The sequence below is a fragment of the Argopecten irradians genome, chromosome 9 (assembly GCF_041381155.1).
Source record: "Argopecten irradians isolate NY chromosome 9, Ai_NY, whole genome shotgun sequence".
In the NCBI taxonomy this organism is placed as follows: domain Eukaryota; kingdom Metazoa; phylum Mollusca; class Bivalvia; order Pectinida; family Pectinidae; genus Argopecten; species Argopecten irradians.
Window position 1 is genome coordinate 9,889,809 of NC_091142.1, and position 20,635 is coordinate 9,910,443.

Here is a 20,635-nt window from a genome sequence, read left to right on the forward strand (position 1 = left end):
AAAGTTAAGTTCGAATCAGCCCCTTAGTCATCTAAGATTTGATTTTACATATTTAGATATTTGTCCACATCATGTCTTAAAATACTTGTAATACAATTCATATGCATAAATCCGTTTCAAGTGTTAAATAACAGCTTTTCACAGCATGCACCAAAACCTTAGTTTGGTCATTTCGACCCATTGGCTCTTGCGGAATTCTTAAATCCAGCATCTTCTTCCTTAAAATGATTGTTTATGCCCATCTCATAATCCTAGTATATAATGCTACATTTTTTTTACATCAAATTAGAAATCCAGCATTTTATTTCTTGAATTAACTCTTATATATGCGGAGACTCAAATGCATGCATTGAATAAAATGAGCCATAGTGAAAGTTTGTCCTCTGATGCGCCCTATGAAAAATGTGGATTTTAACTAGAATTACCTCAAGTCTCAGATCGCACGATGATGCATGTTTTTGGTCATTGAATAACTACTGTAATTAATATACTACTTTTTCGCAAATAAGATCATTAGTATGTTACATGTATTCAAAAATCAAAAATGGTCAGCTTAGGATCGAAGCGACTAATATACGCCATACTGCTTTATATCAGGAATCTAGCTACCAACCACATTGTTTAAGTGGATACATCTACTCGGATACTGTCGCCCTGTAAATTGTCAAAAACCAGGAATAATAAATGTATTAAACTAGAATTTGTCATTGGACAATTTGACGAGCTTTTATATCAGCTACATATCATATAAGGTCTCCAGCCCTTTCAAAAATTCAATGTCATTGATATGAACAAACTTAGTAACCATTTATCTCCGTATTCTGCACATCAGGTCACTGTACCACCATTGACAAGTACACCGTATCGGATGTACCACCATGACTCATTCAACACCTGATATCAAATCTATCTCTTCATGAGAGGGAAAAGTCCAGTGCAAGAACATAAATCCTCCTTTCGGGAGAGCATTAGGTCTTTCCCTGATCATTGTCAAATCAACACTGACAGCTCAAAAGATGGTGATAAAGTTGCAGCAGCATGCTGTACATCTAATCACTTTTCCTCTATCCGACTTTGAGATGTTGCCTCCATTATATGTGCTTTCTGTTTGGTTCTTAACCATTTCGCAGAACATCACATTGAAAAGGTAATAATCTGTTCCGACTCTCTGTTGGTCCTTCAAGCTTTGAAATCAAAACATTCTAGAAATATATTTATCCAAAACTCAAATTACTTATCTAAGGATTCCCTGTCATGTGGGTATAATGGGGATTGAAAACGCCGATAAAGCTGCTAAGACTGCTCTTCGTCTATCACAAACAGATTTGAAACTACATACACTGACATCAAACCTTCAATTCAGTCCATTAAACACCTTTGGCAACAAAGGTGTTCTACTGAAACAAACATTATACTGTTTAAAATACAACCTGCACTTAATCCTAAACTGTCCTGTCGGAGAGACCGCAGAATGGAAGTTGTTCTCTCTTGACTCCGAACTTGACGCACATATTTTACACATTCCCATCTATTGAGAGGGGATGATCCTCCTACATGCCATGCAAGTGATGCTCCTCTCACGTTGGAGCATATTTTAGTGCACTGTATTGATTTTATACACATACGAGACAAGTATTACGACCTCTCCAACATGTACACTTTGTTCCATGTCGTTAGACATAATCGTGTTCTCAATTATCTTTAAAAAACAAAATATGACCGTTTTCTTGTCTTATCATCGTATCAATTCAACACTTTTTTTAACACTTTTTTTAAGCACTCAGGACTAAGGTCATTTTCTATGCATATATGGTCCCAATGCGACAATGGTATATAGCATATGTATATCTTTTATATATCTTTCACAATAACAAGTCTCAATAAAGTTTCTAACAGTAATTGTTTCCGACAGAGATAGAGAGAAAGAGAGGAAAATCGAGATAGAGAGGAGGGTAGTGAGAGTAAAGAGCAACGTAGAGAGAGAGGGGTGGAGAAAAAATACAGAAAGATAGAGGGAAATGCAGAGAGATAGTGAGAGAGAGAAAATACATAAAGCGATAGGGGGAAGGGGAGTAAAAAAACAGAACGAGGGAGGGTAAGAGGGAAAAGACAGCGGGAGTGAGCAGAAAAGAAAGGGAAAAAAACAGGGGGAAAAGACAGGACGAGGGAGTTAAAGAAAAGAGAGGATGTGGAGGCAAGCGAGACAGTCGTGGGCGCGTGGCAAGTAGGACTACTGTAGATGAGCGAGAAAGCTTAGAGAAAAATAGAATATCCGGTAAAGGGAGTGAGTGGAGAGATGAGGCAAGTGCGAAAGCTAAAGTAAGCTATGTGAGAGTCATGAAGTCATCATCTTTCTTAGAAGGATTCACATTACGCAAAGAAAGAAGAAATGTGAACATTTATATATCGTTTGAGTGATTTTTTTAAATTGTTGTAAATATCCATTGTCTCACTTTTTCCATATTTGCTAGATTAGAAACCATACAAAAATAGATATTCTTCTTTCAGTGTCATCATAGTGCATTTTTTTTATCATTATTATCTTTTTTTCACCATTGTTTCAAATACACTGTATTTAATATCTGAGCGAGTCATGAACCAAAAACATTACATACAATTATACTTAACAAAGTTGATTTAATGCGCACACAATCTTAATTTATACATGTATACATCAAGTGCCATTGCCCTATATTCCACCAAAATAGTCCATATAAAAAGGAAAGAGGCTACGACCCTCAAAACTTATTCATAGAAAGTAAAAAAAAAAACCTTTATCAATTATGAATACTAATTGCCATATTTTGCATGATAAATGTACATGCAAATTAGACAATTCAAAGAAGTTAATTTACAAGGTATCATTACACGCATATAAAAAGGCAGCTAATTTATTAGCTTAATTTATGTTTACGAAAACTTAAGAATACTTATAAATATAACATTAGTTTTTATAATGTTTAATGTTTTTATAAGAATCTTAAAAAACATGGGTAGCTTTAAAAGAGGGTTTATGTGGTAAGCACCTTTAATATAAATTGTAATTTGTGGGGAGAAAAATGATTCTGGGAACTCTGATTGGTCAAAATATTTAGGTTTGGGGTTTAAATGGAGAGGCGCTAAAAATGCGCAACTTTCTCAGTTTATATTTAAAAAAGAAAGACGAAATCCTTTGTGTTAAAGCTTAAACAAATTTTAGTGTTTGGGACAATTTTGCAAATTTGTGCTGAGTTATACAGTTCCAGTGGAGGTGGCGTGACTAATACTACACACTTTCGTCGACTCCTCGTTGTTCAGGATAGATTAGAAGTGTAAACAATCAAAGCTAAAGGCACGAGCATCTACGGCCACTTCGCTGGACACTGGTCTAATGGCGGGACTTTCCACGGACACTACATTCATCTAGAATTGGCATTTAAGTATAACTTTACACTCTTTTATGCATGCATGGCTACTTCCCAACCAAGAGTGCTTGTCATCGGGCATAGTTTTATTCGAAGGTTGTTTGAAGCGATCGACAAGGGAGCTTATGAAAACAATTTCGGTTTACAACAATGTGTGGTATACGGGAAGGGATATGGCGGATGCACGGTACGGGGTGTTCGCTCCAATTCTGCTACCTGGTTGGACGATTGTCAGCCTCACATTGTTATTCTACAAATTGGAGGCAATGATTTATGTGACTTGGACATTTCTCCTGATCAATTAGCATACACTATATACAATTTTGCCGCAGAACTTTTGTCACGGGGTTGTTTGTTAGTGTATGTTTGTGAACTTTTTACACGACCTACTCCCCGTGGGGTGGCCCCTCAGTTATACGAGGCCAGGCGGAAAACAGTAAACAAAGGACTGGGTGTTCTGTTGTTGGGTCAGGATCGTATGCGGTTATGGCCTCATAGGAGGATTTTCAATAGTCCGTTAAACTTGTTTTTAAGAGACGGATGTCATCTTAATCCTATTGGAACCAAGAAGTTTTATAGGAGTATGCGTTTGGCAGTTATACATGCATGTCAACATCTTGTTCAGCTTCAGATTGAGGGCCACAAAGCTTAAGCATTGTAAACTTCTCATTTACCACCAATTTTCAGGTCATCATGGGACCTTCCAGGAAAAGACCTGTTCCTTCTTCCACAGACCGAGTGTCCGGCAGGAGAAAGACAGCCAGGACAACTCCAGTCAGCAATACAACCACTGCTACAGCAGTTGGGGGGACATCTATTACAAGTGATGCCGGACTTGATCTTAATTCATCTGGTGATGCAATCAATAACATTACAGTACCCAGCGCTAGCTTAGATGTGGCTGCACTAACCCATTCAATCACAAACAATGTCCTCGCTGCTGTTATGGCAGGTCTAAAGGCCCAGGGTCTGTCCTTAGGCTCCAGCCATACTTCAGGACAGGAAAACACACCTACAGTGGTACCTGAGCAGCAGGGCAATTCTGCAGGATCAACGGGACCTGTACATGTCCAGCCTGTTATCTCCACAGCACCATCCGCAGCTTTGGGGGCGCCTTCAGAGACTGATACTAGTGCACGCGCTGCTACTTCAACTCCAATAGCCGGAGGATCTGCTTCCATGAACATTCCCAATGAGCCACTGGCTTTACCCTTGTCAGGTGTGAATGACAATTTAATTAATACAAATGTACAACATGCTAATATTGTGATTCCGGCTGCTATTTCATGCCGGCCCCTGCATGTGAGGGTGCCGCCTAAATTGAAAGAAAGAGTGTGGGCGAATGAATTCATTGATATGTTTGTTTTCCTGGATTCTGATTTCGATCAGGAAATAGCCATTACACTTAATCAGGAGAACGGTGTGGGTTTCGTTAAGACCCCCAAACGAAAATTTTTAACGTTTGAAAAATGGTCAGAGGCATTCAATATTTATGCCTCTGTCTATCGGCTAAAGTTTCCGGACCAAGCGGAAGCTTTAGCTGTGTACCAAAATGTTGTTCGCAACATTTACACTGCTGGGGGGAGTTGGTTCTTCTATGACACTAACTTCCGTAAGTATAAGCAGTGCGCTCCAGATATATAAAAAGTTATTTATGCATGTGTTGCTTGGCAAATGTCTAATTTTTCTTACATCGCTATACATTTTCAATTCGTTTTTTAATACCCTAAAAATGTCAAAATGTATTATAAACAGAAAAATATATTATCGATACTAGGACATTTAAATCTTCATATACTGGCGATTCCGTTTTATAGCCGATAATAATATAATATTTGATATTTGCTAAGTTCTTTTTTAAACGTTTCATTGACTTTTTCCCAGAATCTTTTTACATGTTCACATAAAAACAAAGAGATGATCGTAATCCTCCGTTACCCTGACATGTAGTACACAAAGGATTGGATTCTATTTTCCATCTGTGTAGTAATTTTTTACAGGGTAGTATACACATGAAAGATTTTTTAATTTATTCTCATCCAATTTGTGGACATTTTCAACATTTCATCGCTTCATCAACATTGTTCATGAGTTTCTTCTTGTGTTTTAGCCAAATACATTTTATCCCATGCAAATATTTTATAAATCAAACATTTACAATATTTGCTTTAATTCTTATTTGCCTATTCGTATCCTGACCTTTTATATGCAACCATTGTTTATATTATATCCTGATATTTATGCCTGACTTATAGTTTGGCCCTAAATGACCTTGGTTGTCGATGGGCCTTAAAACTCAAACAAACAAAAAGCAAGTTCAATGCCTTATCGCTTACAAGTTTGGAGATCTTTTGTATACAACTTTAAAAACAGAAGAATAATAAAAAACAGAACAAAAACCTTACGTGGAAAGTCCTTATAAAGTTACTCATTTAACATTTATTACATATACCTAACGCTGAAAACTGCATGAGGAGTTTTGGACTAGATTAGAAACCATACAAAAATAAACAAGCAGAAAATTATAATGACCTGGTAAAAACAGTTCAAAAAACACCTTCACAATGTAAGAAGATTACTCTTCAATCTTCTATCGCTATTCAGTCTCTTCACTAAGTGCATTTTATAGTATACTTACAACATTAAACAAGAAGGAGGACAAATTCATATTTTTAAGCAGAATTTGTATAAATTTACATTTTAATTTTATTTTAATATTTGTAGTTTTTTTAGCTGTAAAAATTTATAATATTAGGTATCTCGTAAATGTACTTATTAGCATATAGTTTTCTTTCAAGTATCAATAATGGGCACTTTAATGAATATTGAAATTCATACCAATATCATCGGTATCGCAAGGACAAATTTTAATTTGTTAATTTATATCATTCCATCAATATGTTCCACAGTGAATTGATAGTTACTTGTTCTAAATTTACTCATATTTGGTCATTATCATTTTATATTTGAAAAAAATATTCAACAAAATTTCAGTGTTTTTTATATATATTAACAGATTGACATCGATAAATACAAAATGTCAACTTTATTCCATTAAAAAAATATGATCACGCAATATTTTTTAACTTGACTTGATCTTTTACCCGTCTTCAAATCATGTTGTCTCACATTTAGCATTTCGGGATAGCATGTGGTGATCATGTAAAGATCGTGAAGCCGGGCAGATAGTTATATATCGTGGCACGACCTTCACATTGAAAGTCTATTTAAGTCATGTTTCCGTATCTATTCACGGTTTAAGTTATATATGCCGCAACTGAGAGACAATTTTTACCTTATTGTTTTCTTCAGTAATCTATTGAAAACCTTAAGTTTTAATGAATTAATCTGCGATAATCATCCAAAAGGCCAGAAAAATACATATGATGCTTTATGCATTGTGAATTTTGTTGTTATACAATATAATGTATGTAGGTTAAGTGAAAAGATTTAATATCACTTTGAAAATATGAAATGAAACTGTAGACCACAACTTGGTCTCCTGCTCTGACCGTATATACACTCATTTCACTGCACTGAACATCTACATAAAAAATACTTATAAAATATTTTTACAGCGACAGAAAAACATTTTCAGCTCTTCTTTATAGATATCTGTAATTATAAAATGAAAACCTATGCATTGTAAGTAATGTAATTATTAAATGTTTTTGGTGGTGAATTAGATATTAAAATTTTTTCTTGATTTGTGAGTATGAAAACAACGGTATATATAACTTAAACGTCTTGACTGTAATTGAAATATCTGTCCTAATTTTGTTGATAAACGGATTTTGCTAGCGATTACCAGATCTTGGTTTCAAACTGGTGACCTAGAGTGTAAGGGTCAAGGTCAAGCACCTTACAGCTCATCAGTGGATGATTTCGTAAGATAAATAATATATAATAATCCGATGATTTTGCAATATCTCTAATTTTTTTATACCTTTAATATTTTATTCATGATCACTTCGTAAACGATTCTAAATACATACGTCGAATGTTACTTTTCATAACGCGGGTCAACTCATCATGGCGTTTTTTCTTCGTCTTACTAACCAATCAGCACCCGATAATTAAATATTACTACAGCAAAATTCACCTTGATCGTTAAAATAGATTTACACAGGAAACTTTGCATTTGTTTATTTTTATAAACTTATCTTAGGCCAAGTGGGGAGAGGTAGTAATTCCAACAATGTGGATAAAAAAATATTGTCGAATTTTTTAGGCGATCTACCCCTTTATCAAGACATAAAAATGAAATATTAATGGCGGTCACAACTGTTCGCAAAAAACATACACAATGAACACATATAGCAATATAATTGATAATTCTAGAGTTCCATATGAAATAAATTTTATGAAGTTGCTAGATTCAGTCATTAATTTGAAAATCCGCCTGATGTGATATAATTATGATGAAGTAGTTTCCATTTGGTGGTTGATGTTATATGGAACAACATGTGTCGATGATAAAAACAGAAAATGTTAAGGTATTCAATTTAACACGTACATGTATGTAGTTATGATTAAAGTACCTTAGGCAGAGTAACCAAGTAGATAGATTTCAGGTAATTTCAATAGGAAAATGGCTAACGCTTATCTTACCTTCGGTCAATGATCAATAGATATCTAACTTAAGGACAATGACCAATGACTTTCTAACTTAAGGACAATGGCCAATGGCTATCTAGATTTAAGACAATACCCACACGTTATCTTTGGTATAAGACATTGACTGGTAAGTAACTCTACTAACATAAACATGATTTATGTACAAGAAGAGAAAATAACAGTTTTCATCGTAAAAAATAATCACAAAAGGCAATCCGATGATTTACATCATCGCTGTTTTCTTTGTGCTTCATTTACAATTGTAAGTCGACAATATAGCATCGGCAAAACAACGAAAAAATAGACAATTCACAAATATTGTATACTTTGTAATATAATTCATCAGAATAATCTGTTTAGTGTAGGAGAACATTATTGACCGATCTTCCTATACTCTTTAAACCTGCTACAGGATTACCAACTACCAACAACTACAGCTTGGAGATAAAGTTCATCCTCCTATGGACTATCGAATATCTTTATGTGTTGGTAAAATCCAATTTCGTGTTCCTATAATACTGATATTCAAAGCACCATATCTTAGGAAAGTTGTGGGCTTTTTTCTGATTTTGATTTCAGTGTTAGTAAACTTAACATGTTCTCATCTGTACAGGGACATGAACCGTCGAAAAAGAACATGAGGTATTGCTGTTGACTTGAAGATTGTTGTGTTGTTTGTAAATTTTGACAAAATATGCGAAAACCTTACAAGTCCTTGAGGTTGGGTTCGTAACATATTTCAGTCACCAAATAATCATGCCATTATGTTAACTATAGCGGTTACAAGGAGCGTTTGTTTGACCAGGTTTATTTATATACAAAGCATAGACTTCGAGTCATGTTTGACCTTGTCATGCAGCTGGAGGTTGTAAATCATATCATGAGAATATGGCATATAAAACGGCACCAACATTTATCCCATACAATATATTATGCGTAATACACTATTTCATTATATACTGAATACTAAACATGACACAAAGACAAGTTTTGAGTAAAAAAGTATAGGTATCCAAACTATCATGAGTCTTAACAGGGCCTAAATTTTAAATTCAAATATTAATAGGTGACGTTCTGTTATAATGATTTTGATCTTTCGTTTAAAATCTTGAAGTGTATTAATTTTCTAATATTACGTACAAAGGCCGCAAAATGACTTATTTATTTGTCAGTGATTTGTTTGCATGAACCATTCTAAAAATAAACAGAACCACTATCGACTCTATGTTAACCGAGAAAAGTAAAATTAGACTTGGGATAAAAGAGCGATAAGCAGATGGCGGTATCATGTCTTTTGGCCTAATAAACACTATAAAAGGTGTTCTAAACGAGGCAGTATACCACTCTACTACTGGCAGACATAATGAACACTCTTACAGGACTGGTTTTGGCTCTTTGTGGTAAGTAAATCTGTTCTATCTAAGGACTACACTTGTATAGATAACCTATATATAATCATGATCAATCCGTTTATTCGGTATAAATTTCATCTGTAAATGACAAATGGGAATTTTTGCAAGTTTACCACAGACAGTACTGCAAGGTAAGCGTTGTGCCATTGATTTCTTTTCCTTTGTTTGTTTTGTTAAATCTCATCTAGATTTAATCTAAAAAATAGTATTTGAAACAAGTTAAGCTACTTTAGCTTTTTCCTGTAAACTGACCGTTTGAGTCACATGCCGGCTTGCAATAGTTCATGATTATGTACCTCGGAAGTGATTATCACGCAGGTTAAATGATTATAAAGTACTATATACATATGTATGGTTTGGGCCCTTGTTGGTCGCCAAATCCATCGATGTTTTAAACTAATAGTTAAGAAATCAAATTATTGACATGTGACATTTCTGATTTGATTGTTACAAAAGTTTTCTAATTTCCCAGCTTTAAGTTGTCATGGTTATCATCCGAAATATGCATAAACTAACTGAATTGACTGAATTAACAGAAAAATAACTGAGAAAATGTTTGACATTTTTTGCATATTCTTTTATTGTTTTTGTCTAAGAAACAGTAGAACTTTATCTACAATCTTGAGAAAACTTATTTCTTATTCTGAATGTGTAGATACCTTAGATACATGTTTAGGAGAAATATAAAGTTGGTTCAGGGATGCGCTCTATGGTTTCTAAATGAAAACAATGACCAAAATGAATTAAATTTCAACATTTTTATAATGTTTGCATATGTAAGATGGTTATCATAGCAAATGTAACTGCAATTATGCATGATTATAAAAGATGTAATCGATAGCTAATCAAAATTTTAATCACTAAATAACTTGCTTGAAAATTTGATGGAATTGTGGTAATCTTAGGTTAGTTAATGTAAGAATTAACTAAGAATCTGGTGCTTGCAATGGCTGATGTTAACAGTTCACTTCATTTGCACGAGATTAACTTAATTTGATTTGATACAATAAATATATATATATAGTAAAAAATCAACGTATCTTGCGAAGGTATAAATATCAGAAAAGAAAATGCCTGAAGACTTCGTTTGACTATATCAAATGTCTGTGCTTATATACAATGTATCATAATGTACAGTAACTTTTTAATATGTATAATTATCATTGTTATATATATTTGAAAAATGAAATAATATCTGTTTATATACTACAAAATTATCACTGTATGACACATGAAATTCATTCTGTTTATATACAACATAATTATCATTATATTGAATAAATGAATTGCATTCTGTTATTTACTCTTTGCTTTACATACAGTGACATTGGTGGTTTGTGAAACCTGCCACCATAGTGATGATTGTCATGACACCACGTGTACAGCTGGAAACAAGACATGCGTTGAAATAGCAGAACAGCACCTGTGTACCTGTGTTCACTTTCACACAGCTAACCCATGTAAGTGGCCCATTAAGGAAAAGATGTAGAGTTAACTTGGTATAGTGAGTCAGGGGAAATGTGTGATGTTGAGTAAAAAAAAAAAACGCGAGATAATGAAGTGTTATAGCATAGGATATATTGGATGAAACGTACATTAGAACGTGATATGATTGGTCAAAAGTACGTTATCAAGAGATATAATGAATCAAATATACATAATCAAGTGATACAATAGGTCGAAAGTACGTTACCACGTAATATGATGAGACTGAAGTACGTTATCACGTGATATATTGAGGCAAAAGTACGCAATTATCACGTGAGATAATGAGTCAAAAGTAGCATTATAATACCAATAAATACCAATGTCTATATAAATATAGTTTTCATAAAAAATGAAAATTTACACTTGTAATATTTTCTCTGCAATTTCACTTATAACTTGTATGTATGTATCTTACAGCGTGTACCACAGCTGATGATTGTAGCACAATTAACTTGTGCCCCAGCAACACGGACCCCACTCTTACCACTGTGTTAAATAACCACTGTAGCTTGTGAGGGTTTGGGACATAACCAACCAAGGCCATCAGCAACCAAGCACCATGAGGAGCTACTCAACCTAGTACTGACAAACACCCAACTGGACAACAGCATCATAAACAATGCACCACAGACGAACACCATCTAAAACTGACCATGTAATCATTGGCAACAACACCATTCAAATTGACCAGGGTAAAAATGAGAACACCACCATCAAATGAACAACAGTCCATCTATCTGACCTGGTAACAATGACAACAACCATTCAAACTGACCAGGTAACACTTGCACAACTACCAGTGGCAAAAACTGACCAGGTAACAATGACAAAATTATAAACGAATTTGACATGGTAACAATGACAACAACACCATCAACCTGACCAGGTAACAATAACAACAACATCAACAAACTTGGCCCGGTTTCAATGACAACAACAGATCAAACTGACAATGGAAACAATGACAACAGCAGTGTCAAACAGACCAGGTAACATGACAATCAACACCATCAAACTGATGACCAGGTAACAATGATCACAACACCATCAAAACTGACCAGGTAACAATGAACATCAACACAACAGTAAAACTGACCAACTGGTAACAATGAAAACTTCACATCAAATGACCAGGTAACAATAACAGCGTGACTTATCATACGAATGACTTGTAACAATGATAACAAACCTTGGCCATGAACGAAATGAAACAGGTAACAATAATCAACACCATGAACATAACTAAATATAATAACGAAATTGATAACAAACTACATCATAACTGACCAGGTTACTTGATAACAACGATTGAAATATATAAATTTTCAGTAGCAACAACTAGCTAACAACTGGACGAAAATATGACAATTATACTTCATACTTGTAACTATATACAGCGAATGTACCTCAAATATTGTTACAAGTAGATAACTAATCCAAAACGACATTGGCTAAATGTTGACGAAATATACATAACCTATTCCACTGGTATGTAACTATATACTGACTAAATGTAAACGAAATGTTACAGAATATATTTCATAGCTGTAACATATATACTGACGAAATGTAACAAATATATACTGACATACTTGTAACTATAAACTGACGAAATGTAACAATAACTTTTCTATAGCTGTAACTATACACTGACTAAATGTAACAAAATCTATTTCATACTTGTAACCATATACTAACGAAATGCAATATATCTATTTCATAGCTCTAACTATACACTAACGAAATATAACAATATATATTTCATAGCTGTAACTATACACTAACGAAATGTAACATTTCTATTGTATATTAGCTGTAACTATACACTAACGAAAATATAACAATATATATTTCCATAGCTGTAACTATATACTAACGAAATGAAATAATAAGTTATTTAATAGCTGAAACTATATATACTGACGATATATAACAATACCTTGTTTACCTGTGACTCTAGATGGACAGGATATTTATTTTTTTGTAATTTTCTTGTGTTGCAGGTTGGAGATTCATTCAGGTTCCAGCAGATTTCGAAGGAATGACAAACAATTGACTTTAATTGCCTTAATTCCTTTGATTTGTCTTTGAGCAAATAAAATTTACAAATCTATCACTGTTTTGACAGTCATTTACCACAAACTCAGAGAAATAAAGACTCTTCAATCGATTTGTTTAGCGGGGTTTTAATTTAGTCGGTCCCCCTTTATATGACAAGGTTTTATTTGATACGATGCACTAGATAAGGGGAACATGATATGTCACTTACGTACAATGTATAAAGAATATACCCAATGTCGGCTAGAATCACTCAGCATAATTGTTTCATTTTGCCATATATTGTTTTATTGTTCCTATAAACATCGAAATTGTACGTATTATTTTAGATGTCGTTAATAGTGTTCCTAATGCACATCTATTTGTCAAATAAGAATGTTTGCCTTCATACATAGTTTAAAATGATAACAAAACTGTGTCCAGCCTACTTAGACTGTAACAGTCTATCAAACATACCAGTCAAATGAGAACTTTCAAAAAATGACAAAAATGTTTTACCAACACATAAAACAGATCAAAATCAAATAGGTATGAGCCATAAACAGTTAATTTTATAAAAACGACACTATAAACGGTATTTCCATTAGCTAATGTTAGATGCCAGTTTTTGAAATTCTACTGTTAGTGTTTAACTGTAAATTCAGTGAACGTTGTTCTGGCAACAAAGTACCCGAAGGCACGGGTCTGATCATGTAATTTTAGCTTAGATTTCGGAGTAAAACTAAATGATTTTCACGACTCAAAGTACTGGAAATATTTGGATCAGTACTGTTGAAAACACAACATTATTCGATATTTGAATTTAGCATTCGCCACATTTATTACCAGTGAAATTAAGACATTTTCAGAGAAAAACAATTGCGCCAATGCATCCTCCGGAAATTTATTTGTATTTGGAATCACCGCCTATTTATTTCCTAACACGCCAAAAAGCGATCCCATTCCACCCCCTTAACAATATGTTAGTCCCAGACACGTCGACATTCACGAAGAGAACTGTACATGTGAATCTTGTGTATTTCAATAGATAAATAACGAATTTATAGATAACATTTTATGCCAGTTAGACAAATTAATGATTTTTGGCATATCTTATTTGTTTTTTTGTGTGACATTCAAGATTATATTTGATTATCCGTCAAGAAAACATGTGTATATTAGTTCATAATTTCCTATATGCAACATAAAATTTTATTTGTGTCTACTTATGGTCACACATAATATGTTATGTATATGCATTGTCGTCTATCAAGTAATATTCATATTTGAGTCTCCATTACATTTTTTAATTTTGTCTGCCTGCTTGCTCTTCCCTTTGGGCGTAGGAGGAGTGATATCCATCTGTTCACTCTTCGTGCCTTCGTTGGTCCAGAAATAGCTCTGTAGTTACCCTACTCGCTGATCCCGCCTCTTTGCCAAAGAAAAGGTTCCTGGTTTGTAGCTGGATCCCATTAGGATTCCTTCCTTTACATTCTCTATTGAGTCTGAGGAAGTGATCGGTTGCTTTGTCTCTGTCGGGCGCTTAGGTTTTGCCTTGACAAAACTAGGGGGCGAGGTACTATTCTTGCCCATGAAATAGGGTCAGCAGGATTTCTCCACAAATCAAAATAAAAAATTCCACACCGAAAATTTACCAAAATTTTCTTAACATTCCGATATTGATTACCTCATCCTGTCATAAACAATTTCGAAAGGATTATTTTCTTTTAAATTATCTATTTTATCGACATATATTTCCCAACCCGAACATAAACATTTGAAACTGATGCACCCTGGATACCCAATCAGCAGGCTCCGAAACATTCACCTCTCTATGAAATCTTGCAACTAAAGAAAGATTTCCAGAAAGTTTTTAGTTTGATTCTGCGGTCCCTATAACATTGTGATCTGAACGGAGTGGGTGATGTGAGGCGATTTGCATCTTCACCTTCCAAAATTGATTAGATATCATTTAAGGAGAAAACTAAGACATGTAATGTCATGCAACCAGATTAAATAAGAAAAGTGTTATTTTTAGCTGTAGAAGGACCTAATTATCAAAATGTTTTAAAAAGTAAAACAATAAATTGAATAAATATATAATATATTAGATTAATGGGGACAAATGAAATACATTAAAAACTATACGTTTCTATTTCCGTTGTCTTCTTTGTTTAATTATTTAACAATAACTGATCAAAAAATCCCAGGACACGTGACCAACAGTTTTAGCCTTGCCCTTAATTGCTCGTGATATTCTTCACATATCATTTCCGATTATTTGTACTTTCGTGATTAGATGACGTCATGCATGTGAAAATCGTGAAACAACACAGCTGAAAAATGTAAAAAAAAAACAAAAAAAAACAAAACGTTTTTTATCTACGGCTACCAGGGACGATCCGATAAGATTAAGATATGCCAAATTGGCAATTAACGTTTTGATGAGGCAATAACGGTAGGATTAATTAAAGACATACTACGTTTCCGACTTTGTTTAAATCTTTAGACTAGTAACATATTATATCTTAGTTTGATAATGGCAAGATGGTGTATAACGAAAACAAACATGTCATATTTATCAAATGTTTATCAAAACACTGCAGACTTATTACTATATGTAACGTTTTTCTTAAATTAGATTCAGCTAAAGTTGCAAACTGGCTTGAGTCAGTTTTAAAAAATACATCAAAAAATAACTTCTGACCTTTTGGCAAAGTTAGCATTACTTCTGATACATGTACGTAAATCAGGTGTCAACATTAATTATTCGGGACTGCGCTGAAAGCTTGTTAAAGACGCGTCGCAACAATCATTACCAAAGAACATTTGCGATGTACATTTATTTATAACGATAAATTCTATACGTTATGGACTCACTTTTAAGACAATCAACGCTCATCTAACAACGTTCCTTAACACGTACACGCACACAACATTGTGTTAAGTTAATGTACAATATACACGTACATGCTCAGTTGTTCAACCTCTCTATCATTTCGTTTTATGTTGTATGTCGTCACAGGAATAAAAAAAAATCAATTATCCTTTAGTTCAGTTACAAATACTGAACGATAACTTTGAAACATTACGTGTGTTACTTATTAAAAAAGTGCTACATGTACAATGTAGACACATTACAAATGTAAATCTGTTTTTGTTTTCATTTACTAAATGTTTCACTCTAAACACTTCTACGACTGCTGAAAAATGTCAAGTTTATTACTTATCTTGTACATTAAAATGATAATGCTCTGAACAAATACATTTGCACTTCGATATACAAATTAAATACAGTTCTGATTACCAAAACAACAAATTAAAATAACGCATTTTATATATATGTTTTAATAAGTCTAAGTAATAACCATTTATTTTGCTCTCTCAACGATGAATATCTTTCATTTTGATAGTTTGTATTTAATCATTTTTGTAATAATATTGTTCGATGAAATAAAATTAAAACTGTGAAATGGAATTATGATTATAGATGTTTGTCGTGTTGAGTCTAGCTTTAATTAGCACATCAAATATCAGTTGGCATGACAATTTCTATAAATAAACATAACTTCTCAGGTATGTAAGTCAAAAAATGTGACTTGGGAGAAAACCGCGATAGCCATCTGGTGCTGATATGTCGGTGGAATGAGGACTATAAAAGGCTTGGATAGGTTCTTCCCGTACCACTGGACTACAGGCAGACATAATGAACACTCTTACAGGACTGGTTCTGGCTCTTTGTGGTTAGTAGATCTGTTCTATTTAAGGACAACACTGGTGTAGATAACATATATAGAGATATAGTAATTTTTTTTATATTTTGTTTAGTTTTCATCTTAAAATTTGGAACTTTTGCAAGTATATCACAGACAGTGCTTAAGCGCAAGCGTTTTGGCGTTTTTTTTTCTATTGATTTTGATCTCTTTTTAATTAATAAAACTCACCTATTAATGAGACTTCGAATAAAGAGAACTACTTTCTGTTTTTAAATTGATAATTCTATTCCCACGTCGACTTGCAATAGTTTATTGAACAATGCTTCAAGTTAACAATGGTAGGTTCATGGAGTCTGAATTAAGAGGAAATATAAATATTTAATTTATCCGGTTACATTTGTCCTCCCGATTACCTGGTACTATAGATCAATCGGGACTGATGTAAAATGAGATGATACAATGCTAATCACGCAGATTAAAGGATCAAATATTTGTTTGTAATGATAAATAACTGAAAGATAACGAACATTAGATTATAAGGGGATCCAATACAAAAACAATTAAACATACACGGGCAAGCATAGTTTCTCTGTTAGTGACATTGTAACTAGTGTTTAATCTATCTCAAATGTATAATAACTGGTTACTTATAAATAACTGTGTACAGTAGCTTTCTAACATGAATCAATTGAATAATCATTATTATATGATAAATAAAACAAATCCTGTTTATATCATACATAATTATCATTATAAGACAAATGAAAAATATCCTTTTTATATACTACAAAATTATCATTATATGACAAATGAAATACATTTTGTTTATATAATACATAATTATCATTGTATGGCAAATGAAAAAACATCCTTTTATATACTACATGATTATAATCACATGACAAATAAAATATTGTTTATGTATTATATACTTTATATACAGTGGCCTTTGCGGTTTGTGAAACCTGCATTCATACGGATAATTGTCATGACACAACGTGCACTGCTGGAACCAAGAAATGCGTGGAAGTAGCCGGACAGCACCTGTGTACCTGTGTTCACCTCAACACAGCTAACCCATGTAAGTGACCGACTAAGGGAAAGATGTAGAGTTAATTTGATATAGTGAGTCAGGGGAAATGTGTGATATTAAGTCAAGGAAAACGCGAGATAATGAAGGTCTATAGCGTGAGACAATAAGCCGAGCGTACATTAGATCGCGATATAAAGAGTCAAAAGTACGTTATCACGTGATATAAAGAGTCAAAAGTATGATATCACGCGATCTAATGAGTCAAAAGCACGTTATCACGTGATATAATGAGTCAAAAGTATGATATCACGTGATGTAATGAGTCAAAAGTACATAGATAATGTGATATAGTGAGTCAAAAGATATGATATCACGTGATATAATGAGTCAAAAAGTTATCACGTGATATAATGATCAAAATAATAATAATGTGATATAGTGAGTTACAAGTATGTTATCACGTAACATAATGAGTCAAAAGTACAGGGTTCCGGAATGAAAATTGTTCTACATATACATTCCATTAAAGACCAATGTGATATAAATTAAGTTTGATAATTGTTTTCATATTAATTAAAAGATAGCACTAGAATCAGTTTCTCGGCAATTTCACTATAACTTGTATGTATGTATCTTACAGCGTGTACCACAGCTGATGATTGTAGCACAATTAACTGTGCCCAGCAACACGGACCCCACTCCCACAACTACCACTGTGTAGATAACCACTGTGCTTGTGAGGGTGCGGGACATAACCACCAAGGTCATCAGCAACCAGCACCAGGAGAGCATCTCCCACCTAGTACTGACCAACACCAAACTGGACAACAGCATCATAACAATGCACCACAACAACACCATCAAAACTGACCAGGTAACAATGGCAACAACACCATTTAATTGACCAGGTAAAAATGACGACAACAACAACATCAAACTGACCAGGTAACAATAACAACAACATCAAGCTGGCCAGGTAACAATAACAACAAAATCAAACTGACCAGGTAACAATGAACAACAACCGTTTAACTGACCAGGTAACAATGAACAACAACCGTTTGACTGACCATGTAACAATGACAACAACAGTGTCAAACAGACCAGGTAGCAATGACCACAACACCATCAAACTGACCAGGTTTCAATGACAACAACATTAAACTGACCTGGTAACAATGATCACTTCACCATCAAACTGACCAGGTAACAATGACAACAGCAGTGTCAAACAGACCAGGTAGCAATGGCCACAACACCATCAATCTGACCAGGTAACAATGACAACAAACCACAAACACCATACAATGAACTGACAAGTTCTAACTGACAAATCATGGAAACAGATTAACAATGATCAACATCAGTAAAACTGACAAGTAATTTACGATTTACCAATATCTATTTGATAGCTGTGAAAATATTATGACGAAATGTATCAATATCTATTTCATAGCTGTGACAGTATACTGACGAAATATAACAAATATCTCTTTCATACTTGTTACTATATACTGACGAAATGTAACAGTAACGTAGTTCATAGCTGTAACTATACACTGACTTAAAACTGACTATATTCTCAACTAGTAACTATATACTATATTGCAAACAATATCATTTCATAGCTGTAACTATATACTGACTAAATGAATCAATAATCTATTTCATAGTTGTATCAATATACTAACGAAATGTAACATATCTATTTATCATACTGTAACTATACACTAACGAAATATAACAAATCTATTTCATAGCTGTAAACTATAACACTAACGAAATATAACAATATATATTTCATAGCTGTAACTATACACTAACGAAATATAACAATATATATATCATAGCTGTAACTATACACTAACAAAATATAACAATTTCTATTCCATAGTTGTAACTATATACTAACGAAATGTAACAAATTTGATAGCTGAAACTATATATACTGACGAAATATAATAAATACCATGTTTACCTGTCAACTATAGATGGACAGGATGTTTAATTTTTTGTAATTTCCTTCTGTTGCAGAGAGGTGATTCATTCAGGTGCCAGCAGATTTTGAAGGAATGGCAAACAATTGACTTTAAATAATTCCTTTGATTAGTCTTTAAGCAAATAAAATTTACAAATCTATCATTGTTTTGACAGTCATTTACCACAAATACAGAGAAATAAAGACTCTTTAACCGATTTTAAGGGGCATAATTATTTCATTTTGCCATATATTGTTTTATTGTTTTAACATTTGCGAATATTGTTAAATATATTTTTAAACAAAAAAATGAACGAGTCGAAATTGTACGTATTATTTTATATTTAGTTTATAGTGCTCCTAATGCACATATATTTGTCAAATAAGAATGTTTGCCTTCATACAGAGTTTAAAATGATTACAAAACTGTGTCCAGCCTACTTAGACTGTAACAGTCTATCGAACATACCAGTCAAACGAGATCTTCCAAAAAATGGAAAAAAATGTTTTACCAACACATAAAACAGTTTAAAATCAAATGGGTATGAGCCATAAATAGTTAATTTTATAAAAACGACACTATAAACGGTATTTTCATTAGATAATGTTAGATGTCAGTTTTTAAAATTCTACTGTTAGTGTTTAACTGTCAATATTCAATGAACGGTGTTCTTTCAACAAAGTACCCGAAGGCACGGGTCTGATCATGTAATTTAAGCTTAGATTTCGGAGTAAAACTAAATGATTTTTTCACGACTCAAGTTACTGGAAATATTTGGATCAGTACTGTTGAAAACACAACATTGTTCGATATATGAATTTGGCATTCGCCACATTTATTACCAGTGAACTATACTAGATGATATTTTCAGAGAAAAAAACAATTGCGCCAATGCCTCTTCCGGAAAGTTTATTTGGATTTAAAATGACCGCCTATTTATTTCTTAACA

At 33.4% G+C, this 20,635-nt stretch overlaps 2 protein-coding genes across 4 annotated transcripts in view; both read left to right on the plus strand.

Annotated features, from left to right (window-relative positions):
- The window catches only part of LOC138331389 (uncharacterized), a 157,660-nt gene extending 144,626 nt beyond the window's left edge, over positions 1-13,034 (plus strand). For both annotated transcript variants that reach the window (XM_069278975.1, XM_069278974.1), the window contains exon 4: positions 12,925-13,034. The gene's annotated coding sequence lies outside the window, so the exon portion shown is untranslated. The remainder of the gene's footprint in view (positions 1-12,924) is intronic.
- On the plus strand, positions 9,310-19,846 carry LOC138331388 (uncharacterized). 2 transcript variants are annotated; one of them, XM_069278970.1, is made up of 4 exons: positions 9,310-9,421; positions 10,756-10,893; positions 18,348-18,581; positions 19,742-19,846. In XM_069278970.1, exons 1-3 carry the CDS (start codon positions 9,385-9,387, stop codon positions 18,575-18,577), a joined length of 405 nt encoding a protein of 134 aa, XP_069135071.1. In that variant the 5' UTR covers positions 9,310-9,384; the 3' UTR covers positions 18,578-18,581; positions 19,742-19,846. The 2 variants fall into 2 exon arrangements, with proteins under 2 accessions (XP_069135071.1, XP_069135072.1); XM_069278971.1 differs by lacking the exons at positions 9,310-9,421; positions 10,756-10,893 and adding exons at positions 16,554-16,701; positions 17,618-17,755.
- The last annotated feature ends 789 nt before the right edge of the window (positions 19,847-20,635 follow it).